General features: G+C 38.4%; 1 protein-coding gene across 6 annotated transcripts in view; it reads right to left on the reverse strand.

Annotated features, from left to right (window-relative positions):
- Positions 1 to 10,176: 10,176 nt before the first annotated feature.
- Positions 10,177 to 23,295, reverse strand: part of ptprua (protein tyrosine phosphatase receptor type Ua) — a 184,765-nt gene continuing 171,646 nt past the window's right edge. For 3 of the 6 annotated variants that reach the window (XM_068333140.1, XM_068333141.1, XM_068333139.1), the window contains 10 exons: positions 22,618 to 22,734; positions 22,320 to 22,474; positions 21,322 to 21,457; positions 19,845 to 19,994; positions 16,614 to 16,928; positions 14,327 to 14,452; positions 13,327 to 13,383; positions 12,277 to 12,434; positions 11,443 to 11,578; positions 10,177 to 11,224 (listed from right to left, as the gene is read on the reverse strand). In XM_068333140.1, coding sequence (XP_068189241.1) covers positions 11,162 to 11,224; positions 11,443 to 11,578; positions 12,277 to 12,434; positions 13,327 to 13,383; positions 14,327 to 14,452; positions 16,614 to 16,928; positions 19,845 to 19,994; positions 21,322 to 21,457; positions 22,320 to 22,474; positions 22,618 to 22,734 — 1,413 coding nt within the window. In that variant the 3' untranslated portion in view covers positions 10,177 to 11,161. The remainder of the gene's footprint in view (positions 11,225 to 11,442; positions 11,579 to 12,276; positions 12,435 to 13,326; positions 13,384 to 14,326; positions 14,453 to 16,613; positions 16,929 to 19,844; positions 19,995 to 21,321; positions 21,458 to 22,319; positions 22,475 to 22,617; positions 22,735 to 23,295) is intronic. The other 3 variants (XM_068333143.1, XM_068333144.1, XM_068333142.1) reach the window with 1 other exon arrangement.

Consider the following 23,295-nt stretch of genomic DNA (forward strand, 5'->3'; position numbering starts at 1 on the left):
AAGAGTACCACACCCTATTTTAAATCAGCTTACACAGAAACACATATCGTTTTAATGCTTCATCAGTGATTCTCACTTTATAAATCTGCGCAATATAAACTCTGCCTTATTTGCACTCTACCATATCTCAACACCACGAGGCGTTTCACAGAAAAGCCCTCATGTATCTCCCCCATCATTTTACTATAACCAAATCACCAAACACTGTTTGACAGAATGAGGTTGAAGAGTTGCCTATAGCACCGCAAAGAGACGTCAAAAGGCTGCGTATGGAGATGTTTTCATCTGAAGACTGGCCTTATGTTCTGCTTGACTTCTCACTGTTGTCTGGCTCAAGTTCACATCATTCCCGGGTAGATCTCAGGACAGGAGTACTGTATATTGACTGACTCAACATACCCAATTCGGACAGGGATGTCATGAGAAAAGTGTGCTGCTGCTCTGCATGAAGCCTTAGATTTACATTCAACCAGAATTTGCCTCTTGAATATTATGTGCAGAGAGAAAGAAGACGAAGGAAGGATAGATAAACATAACAAAGCTCTGTTGACAGGGAACAACTGCACCAGTATTCATAGTGATTGCATCTTATAAGGTCTGAGCAAAAAAACAAATGAAAAAGCTTCTTACGGAAGTGAACAGACGTCAGTAACTGACCCTTTTAAGACCTGTTCTATTATGATTAAGCTTATTTAAAAATGTTTTTTCTCATCTTATGACAAATTATTATTATTATTATTATTATTATTATTATTATTATTATTATTATTATTATTATTGATTCATTTGAGTCATAATTACTTTTATTTTTGTTGTGTCTCATTAAAAAAGAAAAGACAAAACAGGAAGGAATAAAACATAAGTTCACATTTTCTTTTTTGTGTGTGCATTGTACTGTGTCACTATTTTGTGGAGCTTTTTGTTTTGGACCATTTTGGAAATGACAAATCTTAAGGGAATACACAGGGACAAATTCTTTCTGACATAAAAAAAGAAAAGAGTACATTTAAAAAAAAATGTGTATCTTCTCAACAGTTAATATTTTGCCTGCAACTGAACGTAAAACTTGGAACATAACAAACATCTGACAGCTGTGTGCAGCTCCAAAATTTACTTAGCCAGCATTTTAATCCAGAGAAATGGCTACAATTAGTGCATTCAATCATGAGAGTAAAACCCCCAAAATTTAAGAATCATGCAAGTCCATTAACATCATCTAACTTGCTAAAGTGGCTCAACTGTAGATTTCAATGCTCAATAATTATTTTGAATGAGAGATTATTTATCAAACCAAAGATGTACTCAAAATTTAACTTGCTTGAAAGTCCATTAAGTAAACATTAAGTAATCACCAAACTGCAGAAAAGAGATAAATAAATAGAGCCGGCTTCATGACTGTCTCCGGATTAAAATTGATGCTGAATTACCCTTTGAAAAATGAAGACTGGTCAAATGAAGAAAAGAAAATAACAGAAATAATACATACAGATGGTATTTTATGTCTGATACAAAGTACTTAGTGAGTTTAATTTAATACGGTACTCATTTGTCTTTTAATAGATGAATATTCATTTTAGTAAAAATTGCTCTCAACAGCCCTGGAAAATAAATCTGGCATGAAACTCACATTTAGCAGACACCTCATTTCTGTTCATCATATATGTTTTGCGAATTTGTGCACCACATTTGAATTTTTGATGCTGAGATGGTACACATCAACTGTTTGGTAACAATTTTAATCCAAATCAACATGGAATCTTTGGTAATTAAATAAAAAAAGACAAACTCGTCCTCATTGATAGTGATTCTAAAAGGAGAGACAAGAGATCAGAGAGAGAAAACAGGAAAACCGTCATCACTTATTGAAAGTATTGAAATTTTGTTTTTGCTACCTTTTTACCTTCATGTGTTTAAGATTTGAAGAAAGCCATAAATGTCTGGGCTAATATAACCATACCATCCTTCTGACTTTAGCAACAAACTATGTGGTGCTTTTAAAAATGACTATTATTGCTAAAAAACCCCTGTGTCAAGATTTGAATAGACTATATCCTTCCTGTAATTCAAAGTGAAATGCCTTGTAATCCAACATTCATAACACATATTTTATTCTTAAATGTCAGATGAGTAACAGAAAGCTCAGAGAGGTTTTTAATACAAGGATCAACGTCTATATTTACAATGATAACAGCCCATGGATTGCTGAACAATAGGATTCATGTTGGCAGTTCCATGCCATGACCTTGAAGGTCTTTAATTCCTTTGAATGGGTTCTTATAATTACAGCTGCACTGACTTCAAACATGCAGGGCCTTTTTCATCAATGATAGATTATAAAACATTTCTTACATTACTGCTAGTGACATCAAGTTTGTCAGATGAATATGAAAATAATAACATGAATAGGATGTGAAATAATTCTAGTTTGCTGAATAGGCATTAAGTTGAATTAGTATTTCTTTTTTATTCTCTGGAGAGTAGCCATTAAAAATTACCTTTGTCACTCTGCTGAACTGCTTATTGCTCAGATGCTTGATGCTTCTTTGCTGACAGCCTTGGGCTTTTTCCTGAAGACCAACTCTGCCAAAGCGCAAACTAATTGGTGTTGCTGGGGACAAGTCTGTAATGTATGACTCATTAAGTTTCCTTTTAATGAACTACTGTCGTGCATCATTAGAAGTTCAGGACACGAACCCTAAGCTTTAGCTTGTTTTATGAAGTGACATGTTGGATCCTAGAGAGTTTCTCACATTTACTTTTAGAGAAACAGTGTTGACTCTTTCAAACTGACAAGACACTATTTTTCTTTCAGGTTATGATGATGTCATCAAAACCCCAGCAATAAATACAAAAGCTCACTGCGCTTCAAGTGCTAATGCTGAGGGTAACCAAATAATGATGGAGCTTTTGAGGGATTCAGTGTAAACACCAGTAGAAGAACTTCTGAACAAATTTTTTTTTAAATTATTGGAGCGTTGCTCATCATCTGATATTCTGCAGTTCAAACAGACACCTTTCATCATTCTGTGCTGCTGTGCTTATGTCCCACAACTGCTCTGCTATCATGAGAGTAACAGACATGTATAGTTTCACTCAAATCACTTGTGCACAACATTTCTCTTATTGGTTGCTGAGCCACAGCTTTGATCTCAATTAGAAAATCAAGCTCTCCTCACATTTAGTTCTAACTGAACATGTAGGGATTGATTTTCTTTCTAAATCTACTTTAATTACTGAATGCAATGTTAACCTTAGAGACCCCTTAAAATATATAGCACGACTGATTCCCCAGGGCTCTGTCGGTTCATCCTGAAGGCATTTTCATTAGTGGTTCCATGCAGAAACCTCAGCCAGGCAAATTAAAGCACTCAGACAAGCAACATCGGAGAAGATTGCTGTGAATGCTGGTAAACTAGATCGCCAATGGCATGGCAAACTGAGTTCAGTTCAAGTTCAGCATTCAAGGTGAGGAATCACAAGGCTCCTGATGAGAAAAACCTCTTAATCTCCATCTCTCTCCTTCACCCATCTGTCTTGTTCATCTAGATTCCCTGTAGAAGGGAGAAGCACCTTGAGGTCCTAACCTCGAGTGATGCTGTTGTTCAAGACTGTCCGCATTTTGGAGCACAATCCAAAAACATACCTCTGAAGATTGTGTTAATTATATTTCTAAAAAAAAGGAGTACAATTAAAAGTTATGTCAATATCAAGTTTGAGTTTTTATAAACAGTTCAACTCTGTTCCCTTTGTAATCTGTACAGCTTGTTAATAGTAATAAAGAGTAATAGGTTAAGTGGTCCTTTTTGCTTGGTACAGACAGGTGCATTGTGTTTCATGTTTCACAGTGGTAGCAATAGTTCCTTTACAGCCAAGCTTTTGTTTTTTCTTTCCACCTTTTATCTGCATGCTAAACCAAGTCCTCAAACTCAAAGTGAGGCCTACAGCAGTAAAAGGATACGTGCGCTTTCATACAGCTGGCATAAAAGTCAAAGAAACCATTGATCATACTCCTGTATGTTCACAGGGGCTTGCTGTTATTCACCGCCGTTGCCTGGGGTCCATCTCCTGGGCTTTGCTATTTCTTTTGAATCCTGCATGACAACACACACACACACACGCACACGCACACGCACACGCACACGCACACGCACACACACACACACACACACACACACACACACAGACAATATTAAAAACGTCTCCACTTAATGGATGTAGAGTTTGGCATATTAATCTGAATGGAAGTGTCTGTCCAGAGGTTAACCACATGCGTATACCAATTTACGCCTTTGCTTGTGGATTGGTTATTGATTTTCCATCTGTGTAGTAGATTGGTTTGACCACTTTGACCAGTTTACACATCGGAGAGAACTACAGTCTTTAACTGTTTTGTTCGAGAACCTTTAGCTCTAAAGGATTTATCAACGGTTGTTCACAGACTGTCTGTCAGGTTCAAACATGACACTGCTCCACTGTGTTGGGCTTAGTTCAATAATCAGTTCATAGTGCAATGGTGTTTCACATTTCTGTGGTGCAATTTAATGGAACTCTGGAGTATTGAACATTTATATGGTCATCCATACAAGGACACTTCATCTATCCTGGGTAGTCAGTAACAGTACATGGATGAAAGCAAGGTAGGAATTCAATGTTTAATGAATAGTGATGGCAGCATTGGTATTCATTGTTTGCAGACAAACTGAGATCTTTGCAGACTTTCTCTCCTTTCTGTCTGAATGGCAGCAAGGAATCAAAAGAGCGTCAGAAAGGCGCAGAGGCCTTTCATCCACCACCAAGCAGAAGTAAGTGAAAGAACAGAGCAGGGAGTAAAAAGGAACTCAGTCACTGCTCCTTCTGTAGATTATCTGCTTTTGCTCTGCAAGCCATCCACAAATCCTTCACATTCCTGTTTTGTTTTCTGGCTGCGGATGTCTGCTCGTCTCTCCTCACACAAACAATGACTGGACTCTCTCCAGTAGTGGAGGGCAAATATTGACTTAGTTTTAATTCATGATATAAAGTTGTATACATCATATTTCATAATTTGGGGGTGAGACAGATTCATTCAAAATTATATAATATCTCAGAAAAGATACTTGTTGAATCGTGTAAAATTCTATAATTTACTAGTGGAAACCCATGGAAATTCCATGATAACACAATATTATCAGACTTCATACCAAACATAAGAAAAGAATAAATAGCTACCTTGTTCTGTGGAGCTAATGCGTGGAGAGCTCCAGCTAAACAATAGCCAACTGATGCTAGTTGAGGTTTTGCTGCAACCCAATGTCAGTGGGGAGATTTTAGAAAAGAAAAAGCAGCACAGTGGTTGTCTTTTTTGCTACTTGAGTTTCCTTTGGATGCTAAGGAATCCCTCCACAGGCCAAGCCATCCAGAGCTCTGCGTATGAGCCTACATGCTTGTTTGGGCCCTGTGGTGAAATGGTGACCTTCCCTGGGTGTACCCAACCTCTACTCTAATGTCTTCTGGAATAAGCCCTAGCCCTCTTTTGTGACTCAGCATGTAAGGGATCATACTTGGTTCTTTATCATGTCTTTGGGGGGAAAAAATCCAGTTTTGTTTTTTTTTTTAAGAAAAGACAAGTGAGATTTTGAGTAACCCTTCAACCAAAGATGGCATACTAAATTAGCAGTAGAACAGATATTGAATTTGACAATGTGTGTGTGTGTGTGTGTGTGTGTGTGTGCGTGCGTGCGTGCGTGCGTGTGTGTATGTATTGAGTTCAGGTGTTAGCTAAGAGTGGTTTATGTTAGCTGGACAGTAGAGAACAAGGTTCAGAGTCAGAAAATGGCATTTTGAGAGGTGATCCCTGTTTTTAGGTTGTCAAAACTAAACACAGCACACAGATCTATCAATTCCTCACAAGTTTGCAGGTCAGTGATTGTAATAAAATCCAAATTTTTTTTTCTTTTTAGGCTTTCAAATGTCATTTTCTACCCTTCTGGCCTCAGTCCAGTATACTGACATTGTAGCATGATTCCATGACAACATAAAATCCTTTCTGTTGCTGAATGGTTGGACTTCGTAGCCAACTACTGGATCATCACTGATTCAGATCTGGGTGACCTTACCTGCACACCATAGCACACTCTCTCTCTGACCCGCCTGTTTTACGATGGCCATTCAATTAACCTTAAAATAACAACAACAAAAAATAACAATTTATTATTTAAACACATTTTCATCACCTCATCAAATATATAGGTAGAATTGACCAGTGAGAATTTGGAACCAATCTCTGAAAGCTTGTGGATTTATTAAAAGTGAGGCGTATATGTCAGGAGAACAAAGCGGCTCTCATATCAGCCAGATGACCGTAGTTCACACCACCTTGGACATCGCCAGCTCCTGGTCTCTCTCCCAGCTTATTGTCACACAATGAGTTGAAAGATGAAGACGCAGAACCTAGGAGCTGCTGGGAGTCGTTATTGACTCGGCCCTCGGCCATTGCTTTCCCTTTCCCCACTTCAATAGATTATGTCGTGGGTGGGAGAGCATTCTTATCAGTATTTTCCTGACCCACATTCCCAGCACCGCCATGGGCTACCCCGACTGATGTTCTGCCTTCTCACCAAACTACATATTTGCCATTAGCTGCAGCCTTCATGGACGTTCTATCATCTCGGCCTGACATAATCAATGATGACTGCTATACTGAATGGAACATTATCTTAAAAAAAACCACCAGCTTTTCTCGTCAGCAGCCTTACCATCTCAAAATAGGTTCTGGAGACCTCATGCGACATCATTCGATTTGACGGTGTGAAGAGATGAGAGGACTTTCTGGTCTACATTCTTGTTGAAAGGAATCTAATTTCATGCAATGTAAAGTCATGTCAGCGATAAGATGAATCCTCATGCAGATAAAGAGAGCTCAAATTGAATCTGCCTTCAGTAGGGGGACGCAGAAAAATCTCTATTCACCACTCACGCCATAGCCAACCTGCAATTATGAATTTGTGTCAAAATGAAGGAGATATTACAACATGGCTGTAGCCTCAATAAAAACCCAGCAGGAGGAAAGATTGGGCTTTGTATTTGTATTTACTCAGCTCTCCTTCTGTAGACGACTGATGACAGGGGTGTGCTCTCACATGGTCGAAAAAATCCCATCATCCCATTTGGCCTCAACAATATGAGCAGTACAAACAAGCTAACAACAAGCCGATTGATTACAGAACTTAAAAAGCCATGGACATACACCACAGGGATGAAGTGAAAGCCTGTAGTGCCGGGTGCACTCATTTAAAGGCAAACTGTAACCCATCACTAGCAGATCTGTCGTGGAAAGCAGCCCATTGGTGTTTCCTTGGCTTAATATCTGTTTAAACAGCTCAGTGTGTTTACACTTTTATGTGGAAATTAATAACTTATGAGTTACAATTTCAACAAGCATAAGGCGTACATAGATCCATTGTGATTGCTCTCTTTGTAGGAGGGCATGAAGATGAAAAATGAAACAAAAGAGTAAATAATAAAGTATTCATGCGTACAGTGGCAGTGACTGCAGGTAGTATGGGGCTGAAACACAGCCGCTTCCACTTTTAGGATTACTGGGCTGTACCATTCCCCTAATGAGATAATCTGTATGTTTCTGTTGACTGCCTTGAATGAATGTGCTTTATCTGCTTGTGTGCAGAAAACAGCATATGATTAATGAATTCATCAAGATAAACATCCCCAGATACCCACAGCTTTCTTTTTGCTTTCCGTTGCATTTAACCACCTAGAAAGTCTCGGTTCCGGCGCTTGAACGCAGCCCTTCAACACAAAAGAATGGCTTTTACAGTAATTACAGACACTGTTGCTGTGACAATGAGATTAACACTGTACTCTTAAGCATTCGAATCAGCCTCCAAAAGAAAGACAAATCTGCAGGCCTGCATTTCTTCTGAACTAACAGGAATTTAAAAAAACAAAAAAAACAACTACAGGTTTTTATAATCTGACATAAACAGATGCTTTGAGTTGAGTGTCATCCCCTCGCCTTTGTGTGCCCCACACAATAGCGATTGTGCTCATTTTTTTTTTATTTCAACACATATTATACAGGTTTCCAGCATAATTCACTTTCTGTAAAAGGAGATCTATTGCCTCACAAAAACAAAGACAGATTGGAATTGAACGTGGGCGACAGCGCTGACAGTAAAACAATACACCCCTGCTTGGTCTTTGACCTTTATCACATCGCTTCACAATTTCTGGAGCTCACTTGTCCTACTGGCTTCACATTCCTCTGCTTTTGGTTGAAAATAGCTGCCAAGGCCCTGTCTCTCATTTAAAAAGTGCACCAGCAGCAGGGGTACAGTATATTGATAACAGGCAGAGTGGAGAAAGGGGTCAAACAGTGAATCACTAGAGCTTATCAGCCACTCATAAGACACATTAACTAGATGTGACACTGCTTGTAAAGCGCCACTTGCAGATTAAGTGCGCCTGGCCCTCGATCAATGGATCATCAAGACTGCTTCAATTAAAGAGGAGGTTGAATCCTAGAGGCTCTGTTTGGTGGTAATGATAAAAAAAAGTCCATTAAAGTTGCTAATTAAATGATAAGCGTGTATTAAAACAGGTCAAGCAAATGAACTGTGGGATTTTTAAGCTGTTAGTCACAAAGTGGCTGGGTGGTGGTGGCAATGGAGGTGCTAGGGGGCCATCAACAACTCATCCATCATAAACTCATAAGTGTGTGAAAATAAATGGCTTTACAGAGAGCAGCTGTGAAAATTTAAATGGGGGCTGGTGCAGAACAAGACATGGTCATAAAATTAGTCAAAATATCTTAAGACTAATACAAATTTTAGCACACAGTTTTTAATTACTGGCTATAATGTACACATTCTTATTTATTCAGTGTATTAAGTGTAGGCTGTATAGGCAACTTAAGAAAAAGGCTTTGAACCAGGCTAATTCAAAACCAAGACTCCAGCATGAACAAGCAACTACTATGCTTTACTTCACTTCAGCTTGTTTAATTATGTTTAAAGGAGACCAAGGAGACACTTGGTTAATCACCAGACTGTATGAGGAATTTAAATAATTGCATACTTACTTAGCTATTGGTCTCTAAGTTATTGGATGCAAACAGTGCTTTCTGAGCACAGTTAAGGACAGTGGGAGTGATCAACCTGTACACTTCCATCCCCACCTACTGTATATATTTGAATAAGCTCACTTGAAAACCTCATGCTGTTACCTTCCGGCGTCTACCTGGAGGTTCAGGCCGCTAGCCAAGTTAGCTTTGGTCTTTACATTTGTCCATGTCTCTCACTTACAGAGCTGTTCTGGCTTCATCAAACATAGCGGTTTATATTCATTGATTGTGACGGACCTCACGTTGTTGTGTGGGGAATTTTGATGCTTCATTCACTAGGACCAAACTCACGAACCCGGCGTCTACCCGGATGGCCAGACCGTAACGCCGAAGCTACCTTCATCTCCGCGTTCATCGGTCTCACACACACGGAGCCGTTACGGCTTTGTCAGACATAGCCGTTTGTTTTCTTGTAACGGCAAAGAAAAAAAAGAAAACAAACGAAGTCTGATATTATTCTTTTATCTTGGAATTTCCACAGGTTCCCGCTAGTATATATATATACGTGTGTGTGTGTGTGTGTGTGTTATGTGTTATGAGTTATGACCTATTTACTTCAATGATTACAGTCTTGCCAAAAGACTGTAATCATTGTGGTTTACCAGACTTTTGTTTGAAAAACTTGGGATGCTAAACTGTGAAATTCATGTACTATACCTGGAAGCATATTACATGCAGTATGCTACATTGAGTGTTGGGTACTGACAAAAGTCTGCTATTTGATGAAGGCCATGTGAGGCTTACATATTGCTGCTTTCCATACTTGGTTTTCGAGATCAAAGGTCTATTCAAGTTACTGTTATCTATACTGTGCAAACATGCATAGCAGTAACAACTGTAACAATAACAACACATACTGGCAGACCCGCATAGTCTACTAACTCTATAATCTATAAATCAACTTGTTGATTAGCATGTGCAATTTGATTGTAGTCATGTCTAGAAGGTAAAAGGTACACCATTATTAAAGTGACCCTGCATCTCCCCTAACAACACACCTGTCTGACAGGTATATAAAAATAAAAACTCTCTGCAAAAGCTTGACTTTTAGGCAACAACATAATTTATTATCTCTTCCTGTTTTATACACTATTTAGAAAATAAAACACATTGAATAAATACAAATTTAGAAAGCGACATATGTTTGCCTTGTTCTCACAAGAAGGCATGGTTATTCATACAGAGTTCTCTTGGCGGTAGCAGAAGGATTCGCATCACAGAATCCACCTTAAAGCAGACTTGGGCCACACACTGCGATGAAACACTTAACACCAGGCATGCAGATGCTTTAGTGGTTCCCACTTATAGACAGAGAATGGATTGGCACACTGTTAAAATGTCAAACATCTAGGAACAACTGTGTAAAGGAGGGTAAAATAAAACATCTACAGTATATACATGGAAAATAAATAAAGACAAATTAGGTCCAGGACAACTCCACTGTACATATATGTCTCTCAGATGTAACCATCTTCTTTCCTTCTCACACTCGGATAACATTCCCCTGTCCACTCAATGAAAATCAAAGATAGTACAGTACAACATGAAATATTCACCAACAGCAGATTGCACCATTTACAGTGTTACAAACAAACACAAAATATCACCCAGTAGTTAGCATCAACTGTAGTTCCCTGTGTTTGTTCGTAGTAAGGCAGGACACAGCTGAGCTCTTTGAGTCCTGTGGTCTTGGTGTACAACAGGAAGTTCGGCTGCCTAGACAGTGGTTGTTAAAAAACAAAACAAAAAAAAAACCTCTACTTCTGTTGACTGTCCCCTGTTTTGGCAGAGGCAAAGTGGGACGAAAGAATACAGGATCAGAGAGGCGCTGGGGAAAAGCAAAAACGGTACCAGGGGTATGTTACAGGTTGTTTGTCCAGTGAGCTTTTTCAATAAGTAATCAAAGCAGATGACATTTCATCCAGGCAAGGTGACAGAGACAACCAGAGCTGTATACATGGACATCACGAGCAGAGATCCAGGATGCAGGGTCTGGGATCAAGACCTTCTCCTCGAAGAAGGATGAACGGTGAGGGATTAGTGCTATCTGACCTCCAAGCAGTCCAGGTATTCCTGGGCCAGATCATAGCAGAAGCGATACTGCTCCTAGAACAAAGATATCATACCATGTTACATTCCTGTCGCTGTTTTTCATGGAATTGTGCAGGAACTTACTACTCTTGTAATGGACAAAGGCTAAACAATTTTAAAAAAAAATAATTAAAAAATAAATATATATATATATATTTATATAGTTTTTACTTAAAAGCACTTTTTGTCTGCATATTTTATTATATGTTGCACTAAAAGCTCTGTTTGCTCACCATTGTTTCCACCATGTTTGGCTTGGAGTTGCGCAATGTTTTGGCGGCAAAGAACACGTCCACCATGCTGTGGTGGCGAATCATTTCCAAGATCATGGTGCAGGCACAGAATGTACCACTGCGACCGCCACCATTCCTGCTCCATACAGAAGACAGCCACACACACACACAGAACAGAAGAATAAAGACATGAGTGACCTAATAATGTGCAGCCTCTCAAAGGGGGGAGCTACACAGTGAAATGTCACCGTTTGACTGAACGCTGCCCAAGCATGCTGTCAGAAAAGGCCAAATGGCAAACTTTCATGATGAATATCTGAGTAAAGTTCTCATTAAAATACGGGAAAGGGGATTTAATCAGATATAAGACATCAGACACACAGCCTGACCTCTGGTGATCAGAGGACCCCACCATTTTAATGGGAGACAGAAAACTGCACTCACCAGCTACTGAAAAGACACAAACACAATAGGTAGGCCTGATTTCCCTGTAAATGAAATTCAATAACTTGAAAAGGTAATGTGATCGTGACTTTATAGCAGTGAGGTGAGTAAGATGAATGGTTTGTTGCATCTCATTAAAATGGCTTCTGCTTTGGAACCAAAAGGCCCAGTCAAGCTTTTTATAAAGAAATGTCAGGAAGTTGTTTTTTACTGTGACAAAGGGAACATCACTCACAATATTTTACGCACGTACAACTGGTAATGTATACACACACTTGGGCTAATACATTATTAAGAAAAAGAAAATTCTGACAATATAAAATGTATATTTTTTACAGAGTCCTTCTGTGCCGCCATCTTAAATGGACAGTGTAGATGCGATGTACTCACAGGCAATGGACGATGGTGCGTCCTTCTCCACACTCCATCTGCCAGTTGTGAACCTGAGCCAAAAGGCTGAGAAAGGCTTTCTTCGAGTCGGGTACGTCACGATACGGGGACCAACGCAGGAACTGGAAGTGACGCACCACAAGCTGACCTTCCTGAAGCTGTCAAAGACAAGACATTTAGACTGGGAGGAAAAGTAAGATGAGTGTGGGTTTGTTTGTTTTTTTTACAAAGTTTTCATGTGTCGCCATTTGAGCATTCCACATTCATATTACTCACTTCTTTAAACATCTATCTGTTTACCAGCCAGAGGGCTTCTGTCAACACTTCAAACCTGCCAAAAGTTTGGCTGTAGAGTTGCTTAATTGGCCGTTAAAGTTACAGAGGTGGATGAGGAAGGTGAGAGTGAAGCGAAACAAAGTTGGGGGTGTTAAAATCAAAGCAAAGGAAGAATGTTAAAAAGGACAGTTGAGCTGAGGGTAACTGCAGAGTTGAATTACAATTCATTACCTCATTCAGACTGCAAATGCTGACATTTTTGGTCTCTAAAATGCCACCGAGCAGTTAACCTAAATGAAAGCTTGAAAGAGTCCCACAAAACTGTTGGTAATGTCAGAAAAGCTACATGCGTGTTCTTCACGTTTCTGCAGGCTGGGGATTCCATTAGGTCATCTAGCACATCCAGCACTAAGGCTTGTCTGAATCCACTCAATAATGTTGAAGGCAGCCGGGGGACACCAAACAAATGGAAGAAATGATGCTTTAAGGATACCTTGTGGGTTTTGTTTTTCTCAGTGAAAAGTTTGCAAATGCTAGGTTTACAGTACATTTGTTCTCACCAAAATAAAATTTGCAATTTTTTTCCTTTGGAGAAACAGTCTTTTGAATAGTTTTGAAGTTAAATTGTTTTAGCCTTCTGGAAACATACTAGCCTGTGTGTGTCCTGCTTTGAGCTTTTGCTTAACTGCTCCCATCAGGTACATTTTACCAGTTGTTATTTTTTTTAATCAAAACTTATAGTGCCTTCACTGTGTTAACTGGACTTAAGAATACCTTCTTCGGACAGAGGCTATTGGTGTCTTGCTCAATGATGTCTGTCTCCTCAGGATCCTGCAGAGAAGTCATGTGGTAACAATTTTAAGGTTTCAAGGTGTTTTATGGAGTGGATAAAAAGTAGGTAGGTGCACTGACAGGGTATCACTGAAGGTCAGGTAAGTGGAACCAAAGCTAGGAAGGTTTGTCATCTGAAGCAGACTTCACAAGGACACATCTGCTAAACTAGCTGCTACAGGGAAAGGTTGGGCACCTACTGAGGTCAAAAGGCAGGGGTTGGAAGTGCTGACAGTGGAAAGTGGAAGCGAAGCGGGGCTAAATTTCTACTACAGACACATACAGAATCCATAAATACATCAGTTTCACAAAGGTAATATTGAAATATTAATTTTGTCCAACATCAAGGTTACAAAAGAACTATATCAAATATTGGTCTAACTGTTGCTGCTTATAAAAGAGGTATTGGGAGTATGTCGGACATTGCTGATAACACTATCATGCTATTTTCAAAAGCACGATTAATAAGCAGCAAATTATTCCAAAAACTGGGGAAAAAAACCCATTTGGGACAGAGATCACCATTCAAAGTTACTACATTAATATCGGGCTTCATTACCAGTCTTCAAAATAAATTGAATGTCTCCCACAGCTGAACAGTTTTTTGCAGAATGCTACTTGAGGGTTTTTGTTAATGTCCACGATTAAAGGAAAATCACAAGTTAAGTGAGAACATTAGATACCCTAACATCTTATTTTTGCAATTAACTCTGTCAACTTAGTATTAAGTTGACTAGAAGTGATTAAAGGGCTTACATTTAATTCAGTTTCTGCTATTTCCTTCCATTAATGATGGAAAAGTGAAGGAAACTACATCGTTTTACTTTATTTATTAAAGTAATGAGCAGAAGTTGTAGAAAATCAAAAGTTTTCCAGTTCACTGATATGATGTCTATGTTTTGCAGAATGGCTGTTCTGTTCATTTTGTGGTGAATCCAATTACCCGAGTGATGTTCTGAACACGAAAGAGGCGGATGATGACATCATCGTCAGCCGTCCTGGACAGAAGCTCTACCGTCATTGGCCCAAACTGCTGGAGGCCTGGTTCAGGCCAGTACTGCAGACAAGGCTGAGGAGAGAACAGGAAGAAGGGAGTAAATGGCAGAGTTGAGGTGGCTGGTCATTAGCCCACACTTGCTTGAGGCAGGACAAATCATAACGTTGCAGCCAATAATGATGAAGGCCGGGAACAAGACACTCAAGTATTGACAGCTGAGACAATTAGCCTAAATGACAATGATAATCTACAAACAGCTACGGTAAATGAGCGAAAACAACAACAACAACAAAATAAACAACAACCTGGGAACAATCTTTAACATACAACACCATCCCCTAGTGTGAATTATTCATGAGTCCAAATAATTACCATGAGCACATTATAAATTAATAGAGAAGGAGACCGCTCCTTGCATGGAAGAGAAAAAACAGGAAGTCAGCTGTGAGGCTGGTGGATGCAAAAGCTCTCCAATCAGAGTTGCTTCAAAGACATTTTCTCCAGATGATAGGATGCTGAAAAACACAAGGGAGCAATGTCGATTTGCAAATGCCTTACACGACGACTTTGGGTTTGAAGGGAGCCTCGGAGTCAGATGAGTCTGTGGCATTTCAAAATGACAGAAGGGTATTTACAGGTGACACTGGGCAGGAGGGGAGATAAATATTTATATATTCAGACAGGAGACACTTGAGGGTATGTGTGTGCTGGGAGGTGAACTGTTAATCCACTGGAGCTGAGCGACAAGGAAGCAGAAGACTATGTCAGTGACAGAGGAATGACGGGAACAGTTGACTGGCATAGCTGGAATTTTTAGAGGGAATTTAACAAGACGATGGGAGATAGGGAGACAGAATAACAACGACCACGCGCGAGGAGACACGGGGAGTATGATAAGAATTCACTAATGCTTTGACAGGACATGCAAGTGAAATGAACAGGCTGAGTGTCAAAGCACCAGTTAAAGAGTGAACAAATGACAAATTATCACTGAACCCCAAGACATTCACATCTTATCTGAAGGATGGAGTGATGTTGATGACATGTTGTCACTTCCACTGTACCATGTTAAATGATAAGGAATAATAATGACCAGTCATGTTCATATATGAATGTTAAATTTGCAGATAATTTTCAGCATTTATATACATATACATTTTGTTGAGGTTGACAGTAGTTAATGAGCAGTGAGAAAAAGGGAAGCAGAAAAGGGAAAAGCACTCCATATTCATTTTATAAATTCCAATTATTAACGTAACCAATAAGAGTAACATTAGTCCAATATCTTTAAAAATTAAAAAGACTACAGGCATATGCTTCTTCATGCAAATTTAACTCTATCTCAAAATGGTCAAAAAACCTAAAAAAGTTGCCTTTTTTCTGCCTTTTGAAATGTAATGATAAAATAATTAGCTGCACAAGTAAAATAGCTTTTGCCTGTCTAGGTCATTTTTTCTCATGCAAACAAAAAAATTATTTAATTGAACCAAATAAGTTCAACTACATTTTGGACATGGACAGGCACTTCTCATAGCAGGAATTGAGGATTTTTTTTGCATTTTTGTGTAAAGAGCATGTACAGTAAGTATATAAATTATTTTGGGCTATGATACAACAGGAAAGCTTTAACACATTAAATACATAGTACTTTTATTATTAATTTAGTTATTTGTTGCTTGTGACCTGGCAAACTGCTGCGTGCATGTCTGACTGAGTGGAGATGTCAAAATCTTGTTCCATATATATATATATATATATATATATATATATATATATATATATATATATATATATATATATATATATATATATATATATATATATATATATATATATATATATATATATATATATATATATATATATATATATATATATATATGATTACTGTATTTAGTCTTCTCCAGCAAAGAAAAAGATCGTTATCTTTGATTCCAGACCAAAAGGTTCTCAGATTTGTTTCCTAATAGTGTTTGAAATGATTGAAATTATTTAAAATTGATGATGACACTGCACCCTCCCTGTTCTACTTTAGTTAATACAAGCTGCACATTTCTTAGAGGAAATTAGAAATTGACCTGCAAGAAGATGAAGTAATGTGAAAAGTAACAAAACCATTTAATGGAATTGAACTCCATTATTTGGAAAATTAACAAAAGAGAAATTGCTAGAAATTAAAAACCTCAGACGCATAAGATTAGTGACAAATGACGAATAGACGTTTTCCTCTTACCCAAGCAGAGTTGGACTGGTTGAGTTGGTTGAGCATCACCACTGATGTGCATCCATAGTCGTACACGAGCCTCCAGAAGTCGGTGGTGGTACCAGGCAGTGGGTGTGGTGTTACCACGAAAGCGGCGGGCCGGAGGAAACTGTCAGCAAGTGCTGCATTGATATAGTTGCTGCTTTCCCCATCAGTTGTGACGAGGAAGGCGAGGGAGCGGTCTGGAGGCAGAACATCCATGCTACGGTTCTTCTCACGGTTCCTGGGCATCAGAGAAATGCTGCACTCCTCCACATCCAGGTGAGGAGTCACAGAGTTCAGAGTCTAAGCAGTGGAGGAATGTGCAGATGAGATAGTTAAGTCGCCATCTGTGTTGAAGAATGTGGTTTGATGTCGAGATAAAATGAAAGGCTGAAAATGAAGACTATGATAAGAGGAAACCAATGCGGTGGAACAGAAATGGGTACAAAGGCAGATGGACTTCACTCAAACAGACTGACAAGCGCAACTATCTCCAATCATCTCTGGAAAACTTAAAAAAACAACAACATTAACTACCAGTCAAATCCTCCACAAGGCTTAATGGATCAAAACACATTTAACATAATCTCATATAATATGAATAAGCATATTAGGACGCAATGGAAATTAAATGAACTGATTATCTATCTTGCATTCAAATTATGTTTAGACTAAATGAAGGGAACATTCCTTCTTGCAAATGGAATATTGTTTTTCGGTTACAAATTGTAATCACAAGTTTGCCTTGTTGTACAACTGTGTGCCACACTTCAATCTCAATTATTTCGCTGCTCATGTTTTATTCTATAACAATCTGAAATTTTACATACTAAAAGACCTACAGTTCAATATAAGATATGCATACAAGGGAAAGTATAAAAGCAGTCATGAATAGGATGTACAGTAGATTCATAGCATTCTGTTGTCAAATGGAAAAATTCATATGGCAACAAGGTCTTGTGGAGAGTCCAGCACAGTAAATAATAAAATCCAAGTCAATAGTAGTAAAAGCTGAGAGGAGAGAGGTCTGAAATTTGAATCTGGATTACTGCTTCTGTAGACATTAACAATTTCTAAATGTGTGTTCAGGGTCATAGCTAGTTGTTATAGCTACGTGTTACAATCTAAGCTCACATGCAACTCCAAAATGTGACTATCCATGGAAATCACAAGATCTGGGATGTGATCAGGAGCCTGATCAGGCTGCTTGTTTCTGACCACAAAAACAACTGTTTTAATCAAACTAGATTGACATTCACTATAGTTTGCGCACACATCTGCTGAGTCCCAACACTCCTGTTTAATTCAATCTAGCCTTGTAGGAAATCTGACTTATAGCACTGAACCATCATTTAAGGTTACTGGGTTTGTGAAAGCCAACATATTAAATCTGGGGAAGCCATATTTTTTTAATCCACCCTAAAGAGTACAAACTCATAGTTACCAATAACCCGTTTAAATACACACCAGAATTTAACTGGATCTATTCTGGTCCAGCACCCATCTTTCCACATCCTTCATGTGAATATATTAACAACCATTCGGCTTGCGGGTCTTGGGTTACGTTAGAGCCTGTCCCAATTGACTGGGTAAGAGGTAGGTACACGCTGAACAAATCACCAGTACTACATCAAGGGGCCACATGAAAGACGAACAACCACACACGCATACCTACAGATAATTTGAGTGAGTAATTCACCAAAGCCGCACATTTTTGGAGTTTGGAACAAGCCAGAGGACCCGGAAAGAACCCATGCAGGAACCTACTTGCTGTGAGGTGACAGAGCTACCCACTGCAAAAACTTTGCCACCCAACATGTTAACAGACAGGGTGAAAACAACCCATATGCAAAAGAGGAAATGGTTCCCACTGGTGCTCTGCAACATATTAAAAGGCAGGGCACTCTTTGTGTTGAGAGTACAATCATTCGTCAGAAAGTGAAAGTCATCTATATATCAAAACTAATACAAAAACGTATACAAAAAACTACTACATACTACACCTCCACCCCAAAACTACTACCCTCCAACTAACACTGTATTTGGAGTTTCCGTATATAACACTGCAAACCTTTCTCCACCTTCCTCCACCTTTGCAAAGGAGTTACACTGTTTTTTATCTTATGCATAATGAAATCACAACATGATCACGCATTTATTCGTGCAAAATGTTCAATAGCAGCTGGAACAAATGGAACAAATAATGACTATACAACTTATTTTGTAATTTATATTTTGCAATTTGGACTGTGACTTACAGTATTTTGTAATTTAAATCATGTACATTGGTGTATCATGATTAACTCAAAAGCTAATTCATACCTGTAGCCCTGCCTTTGTTCAGAAGCCTTTGGGAAGAATAAAAGGACTAAACTCATTAGTCAGACATTTGCAGAATATTTGTTTGGGTAATCTGTGGCTTGTTTGGCAGTAACTGTTTCTTTCTAGCCAGCGAAAAATAATGAAGCACTGCCTTGCAAATAAACCTTGTAAGTGTAAATCACTCAATTCATTAGGTGCACAGAGTTAAAACACTTCATTTACACTCTATGTTAAACTGCAAACAGTATCATCATAATAAATAATCATATTTTTGTATTTACAGTATGGCTGATATTTTTACGGCTTTTCTTTATACTAAAGATGTCAAGTAGGTCACATTCCAGTCATGATGCACATCTTGAAATCTAGATGAAAAATATAATAAAAACCTATTTTGATATGCTCTGAGTGAGGTAAAACAACAAATTTTTAAGGATGCAATTTGAGATGTTTTATTGTGTAACAGTAAAACCAATCAGTATTTTTTTTTTTTTTTTTTTTTTTAATTTTATATACTATATACTTTTATATACTTTTATATACTAATTTTATAAACTTTATATACTTTTATATACTATAAAGCAATTACTGTAATCAGCAGTGCAAAGCACAGTATCCGAAGTGACCATTACATTGCAATCATAGGTTTTAGCAAGGTACACATAATAAAGAGATGACTGAAAGTATTTATGTGGTAAAATATGATGTGGTGAGAGCATTTGGCGTCCATTTTTCTTTTCTTACAGTAGGGGGTGATAGCAGAAATGTCTGGAAACTGTAATTTAGCTTTAGGTTCGGAGACGATGAAGGAATAAGTATGATTGATCACACACATGGGAGCCATTATATAGACACTAAAAAAATGTTATAAAAGTAAGTAGTAGGTTCATGCCTTACCTGAAACTCCTCTCTGAGTTGAGAGGTGTTGCTCTGAGAGTCAACCTTCAGCATTTCTTTATACGTGAGTGCAAACTCATTTACAGGGATGACCGTTTCGCCACACAAACAAGCCTCCAGGATGGCATCGTGAATGAACACGTACTGCTCCTAAAGAGGCAGATGACAGGGAAAGAAGAAGAAAACATCCATGTGTTTAGACAGTCGCACAACTACAGTTTGTCTCAAAACTGTTAATTGCTCATTTGTGAAGAACAATGTAGACTTTAATTACTGCTGCTGAATGTTGATTAACAGCACTGTCACACAGTCTTCACATCACCATATAAATCCTAAGGCATTCTTTCCAGGAAGAAAATTGTATGAAAATGTTGTTAAAAAATGCAGAATAAGAGTGGTAAAAAACTGCCTACACACATGATTTAAATAACGTCTTGTGCTTTGTGTTTTGAAACCAAACCAAATAAAAGATCAAGCAGGCGTGGATACATTCAGTAATAAAAGCATAGAACTGTCTCTCTACCAATTTATTAGAATTTCGAATGTGCTAAATACTTGAAGAAATGGAAAAGCATCCAGCAGAAAGGTGAAAAGATGAAATCCAAAAAGAGATAAATATAATTGTTTGGGTACTTTTCCACATCATCTCACTTCAAGATGTGTGAATAAGATATACAGTACACTTGAAATACAACAATTATTAGTCAATTAAGTATTCTTTTGTGGCTGTAATGATTTACCATGATTGGCATTTTTAAATTACTGTAGAAAAAACAACATTTTTAACATTTAAACCAGAAAAATTATACCCTTAAATAATATATGAATCTCACTGAAGAATTCATACTGATACAAAAGATTCAATCACAATTTTCATTATAAAAGTTAGATTAATGCTATGGTTACCACTCCTCTTAGTTATTGTTATCTGGCTACTAATACTTTAGTCCCTTCTGGGCTAATGTAGCAACCTGGCTGTGCATGGTACATGAATGGAAGAATGAAAACATAATCATGAATATGAGAGAGAGAGAGAGAGAGAGAGAGAGAGAGAGAGAGAGAGAGAGAGAGAGAGAGAGAGAGAGAGAGAGAGAGAGAGAGAGAGAGAGAGAGACCAGATGAGATTAAAGATGAGATTTAAAAATCGCAGTAAACTTTATCGGCACACCTTGCTTACACTGAACAGAAGTGGTATTTTGTTACATGATTTTATTGTTATGCTTTCTCCTTCTATTTTGAAAACATCTTCAACGGCATGCGTTCTGAGTATTCCACTCATGTACTTACACACCCCAGCCTGTGGTTGTAGGACTACTGTTTTGGGGAATTTTCTAGCTTAAAAAGAATATGAGTGTAGTTCAAACATTCAAGTCACGAAAATTATGAAAACCGAGCACTACCACTTTATTTTGTGAAGATCAAACGTGGGAGCCAACAGTGTCAGCCTCACTAACACACATAATTCCCTCCCACTCACTTCAGTCTGGATCATGTTGATGCGTCTGGAGCAAAGGGTCTTCACACAGTTGTAGATGTCCACCACTCCTTCACACTCAGCCATATCCAGCATGACATCGAGCACAATGTAGCAGCCGGTCCTGCCTGCCCCCATACTGGTGCAGGGAGGAGAGAGGAGAAGGATCATTAAGCCTGATTACACTGCTGACATGAACAAATCTCAGCAGGGAGCCATTAGTAATGCCCAAATTCAAATATTATAAGAGGCTTTGCTCAGTGAATAAAGACAGGAAATACAGTGACCATTTTGTTCTGACATCACAGAAAATCCAAGTTGACAATTGAAAGTAAAAACCCTTTTAGTTAGTGCAGAGACATTGAACACCTACTGTTCTGATGTATGGATTTCATATGTAGGTCTATCACCTTGACAGAGAAGATGTGGATGATATTAATTTACCTTCTCCAGGTAAATCATGACTATTTTTTAAGTATCACGCTAGTGCTTGTGCTTAGACTTTTTTATGCCTCAAGAATACTTCTGTTGTCTTTTACTTTCTTTCTGTTACGTGGTTTTTTAACCACTGAACAGTGGTTTCATTTTTAATGACAACAAAAAGTGCCTCATTAGGATCAGAAGCCACAGTCAGATGAGCCATGTATGTATGTATACATTAATTACGCATTAATTTCAGCATCGTGTTGTTGAATGCAAGCCTTTAATAAAAGGAATTGGACCTTATGAGAAAGGAATTATAGTCCTCGACTGAAAAGATTGTTAAAAAAAATCTTTTTAATAATTTCTTTCTAGTCATGTGTGGAAAAACGCCCTGATGCAAAACAGATTAGACAAGATGGTTGCACAATGAGGTATTGGTAAGAAGATATTGGAATAAGTTGGACACCAAAAAAAAAAAAAAATTGCCAATGAGGAGATGAAGTGAGTCTTAAGGGTGGAGTTGACTGAAGTACTAACATCTCCTTAGGTCAAGGTAAGGGTGGAAAGAGATGCGTTACCTGCAGTGAACCACCACAGGACCGGCGTCGGGAGGCGTTGAGGTCTTGACGCGGCGCAGGAATGCCAGCAGGCCGGTGGCATGGTATGGTACGCCGTGTTCAGGCCAGGAGGTGAAGTGAAACTGGCAGACCTCATGTTTGGCTGGGTACCCTCTCTGGAAGAAGCAATGAAGCAGAATAAATGAGATACTGTGAGAGGACTGTTTTAGATGTTCCAATAAACAAAGCTGACCCACACAACAGAAATGGACTGTGGGTGCACACTTTATATATAAAAGAAAGGAAGCGTGTGACTCACCCTCTCCATAGCGAAGGTGCGCACAGTGTACTCTGCCAGAGTTTCTGTCTTTAGCAGCGTAATCTTAATGTCCCCATAGAGCTCAGTGTCATCAGGCCAGTATTTGCAGCATTTCATCTAAACAACAAACAGCTAAAAGTCAGAGTTTCACACGCATAATTTATGTCCACACCAAACATTTGGCAACAATCATCCTGCTGCTAGATTCCAATAAGCAGATGTATTTTAATATGCTAAAGCACAAAAAAAGATCATTTTTTGATACTGCATTTACCACTCTTGGAAAAAGAACTGTCTGTCTGTGATTGTGTTATTTTCTTCTTTCTCTCAGCCCAGCCAGACAGTCCTCCAAACCTAGGCTGTTTTTCAGGGGTTTTCAAGGGAATAGCTATTTTACTTTTCCCTTGATGCTCTGTTTTTTATTTATTTATTATTTTTTTTATGGCACTGACATTTTCTCCTCCCGCTAGATGCATGGTGCCAGTACATTTTCTAGTGCTTCAGGCTGTGGACTCATTTTCTGACACTATATTTTTCTACACCTCCAAAGCCTGGGAAAGACTAAAGTAGCCCATGGGGGGTTGATAGATGCACCAGCCTCTAAATGGATGAAATGCCGAAAGGCCACTATGTTTTTTAATTGAACATGTTTTGTATTTTCTATTATCCCATTTTTCC

The sequence above is a fragment of the Antennarius striatus genome, chromosome 14, assembly GCF_040054535.1.
Source record: "Antennarius striatus isolate MH-2024 chromosome 14, ASM4005453v1, whole genome shotgun sequence".
Taxonomy (NCBI): Eukaryota; Metazoa; Chordata; class Actinopteri; order Lophiiformes; family Antennariidae; genus Antennarius; species Antennarius striatus.